General features: G+C 43.9%; 1 protein-coding gene across 1 annotated transcript in view; it reads right to left on the bottom strand.

Annotated features, from left to right (window-relative positions):
* Positions 1–1,228: 1,228 nt before the first annotated feature.
* The window catches only part of POMGNT2 (protein O-linked mannose N-acetylglucosaminyltransferase 2 (beta 1,4-)), a 2,321-nt gene continuing 1,477 nt past the window's right edge, over positions 1,229–2,072 (bottom strand). Inside the window, exon 2 of the mRNA XM_009697326.1 lies at positions 1,229–2,065. Coding sequence (XP_009695628.1) covers positions 1,646–2,065 — 420 coding nt within the window. The 3' untranslated portion in view covers positions 1,229–1,645. The remainder of the gene's footprint in view (positions 2,066–2,072) is intronic.

Below are 2,072 nucleotides of genomic sequence, written 5' to 3'. Positions count from 1 at the left end.
TTAAGATTGTTGATCTGTTTTTTTCCCCTCTTTTAAATCATAAACATGTTTGAAAACAAAGCGAGCCATAATGAAAATGAATATACAGAAGTAGCACTTGCCTGAAGGTCCAATGTTGTACTGTGGTGTTTCACTCATTTTTCAACACTCCTGTTTCTTGTCTGATTTGTACAGCAATGCTTTTCTCCCCCTCTCTCTAGAACTCGCATTATAATCCTGCCTCGAGATGTTCATCTATCAGCCCATCACTCAGAAAGCAAGCCATTCATCCTGCTGTTCAAACATTCATCCAGACCTTAGGAGGACGGGGCCAACCGGGGAGGGAGAGGAGGAGAAAGCACTTTCCCTGTTGCTTCAATGCTGGTTATAGACTATGGAGAATGCTGACATCTATCAGTGAAACATCTCAGGCTCCTGCCCTTTTTTCCTCTCTTCCCCAAGAGCTGTACTGTTGACGCAGAGCTGTTCTTCAAAGACGGCATCATTTAGGGTCTCCACCTGAAAGAGAACTGTGCAGGATCAGGTCCTAAGTAGTCAGTGTGTTACCCCAGCAATGAAGCCAGATTCTGATTCCCTCACTGGAGCAACAGCGGTGCGAGTGTCACCAGCCCGACCCCTGCCATGCGCTCTGTCCAGCCCAATGCCGTAGCACCCACCTACCTGTCCCCTGTCTGCCTCTGCTTCCTCCCACCAACAGCCAAGGAAAACCTGTGCCCAGAAAGCTTCCCCTTCCGACTACCTGCCTACTATTCAGCAAAGCATGTACTTGTTAGCAGTTATTATCAACCGATTATTCTGATCAAACGCCAAAACAAAGGGTTTTCTTGAGTGGATTGCTCTAAGTGCAATCTCTTCCCTATCACGTCTTCCAAACCAACCTCTTCCCTTTCCCCACAGACTTGTACATAACTCACAAAATGAAAACATCTTACAACACAGTAAATTATTTCATCCACTCCATCTCTTCTGTCTCCCATCTGCTACTCCAGCCTTTTGCTATTGGGGTGCAGTAAAATCTGACCTTAAACATGAAGCTGACACTGTAGTCTCACTCTCTTCAGCCAAAATACAAAAAGCTATCCATATAAGCATTTTATCACAGCAACAGATAAATCTATCACAGTAACGATTTTTACAGATAATAAAAAGCAAAAAAAAATATTGGGGAGGTTTACGGCAGTTTAATGAAGGCTCTTGTACCAAATCTTGAATGCAAGGTTACAGAGTTATTGAAAAAAAAATAACTTACAATGAAAAAGCTGATGAGAACTGCCCACCTAGCCATGGAATTAACTGCGGTTTAACGCTGTGCTTAAATACTCACCACACAATAGAAACGAATTTAAACCACGACCAAGGTACACACAATTCACTTCCATTCCGTTTTCAATTACATGTAATCAGCATGTAATTTAACCTCTGGAAGTTACTCTGAAGAACACAGAGGTTTCTTTTTTTTTTTTTGTTTTAAACACTCACTGGAAATAAATACCATTTAAAGAATACACATGGAATGCAATAAAATGGACACTTAGGCACTGGTACACTCTAGTCCTCTTCAGCCCTCTACAAACGACAAGACAAGAAGTTTTAAACCACAGATGGGGTGGAGAGCAGGGCAGAGCTGTACAGGTAGCGCAACAGGTTATGTACTACACAAGAGCACATCTGCAAAAGGTCCCAGGAGATTTTTGTTGAAGATGCAGCGTATCCACACCAGGTATATCGTGAAGGGCTTAATGTTTTCTGAGAAGGTGTGATTCTGATGGGACAATATATAAGGCATGTAAGTGTTTTCCCCTTGCTCTTGTATCCACACTTCATATTTCACTTCTCTGACCTTGAGATACTTCAGGTTCCAGGGGATCTGCCAGGACACGGCAAGTTTAGCTTCGCTTGTGCCCTGGACAGAGGCTTGACACTTGGCATCCCTCACTTTGCCAGGGTAGAGGCTACCGGACCACTTCTGCTTCTTGGGTCCGGGCTTAGACTTCACAGTCTGCCTGATCACATGGATGAGAGAAGGGATGTTCACCTTCGTGTCCTGGTAGGCACGGAACAGCCACTCAGGG

Source organism: Cariama cristata, unplaced genomic scaffold, assembly GCF_000690535.1.
Source record: "Cariama cristata isolate BGI_N322 unplaced genomic scaffold, ASM69053v1 scaffold9203, whole genome shotgun sequence".
Taxonomy (NCBI): domain Eukaryota; kingdom Metazoa; phylum Chordata; class Aves; order Cariamiformes; family Cariamidae; genus Cariama; species Cariama cristata.
The sequence above is the reverse complement of the archived record's forward strand: the minus strand, read 5'-3'. Positions and strand labels throughout refer to the sequence as shown.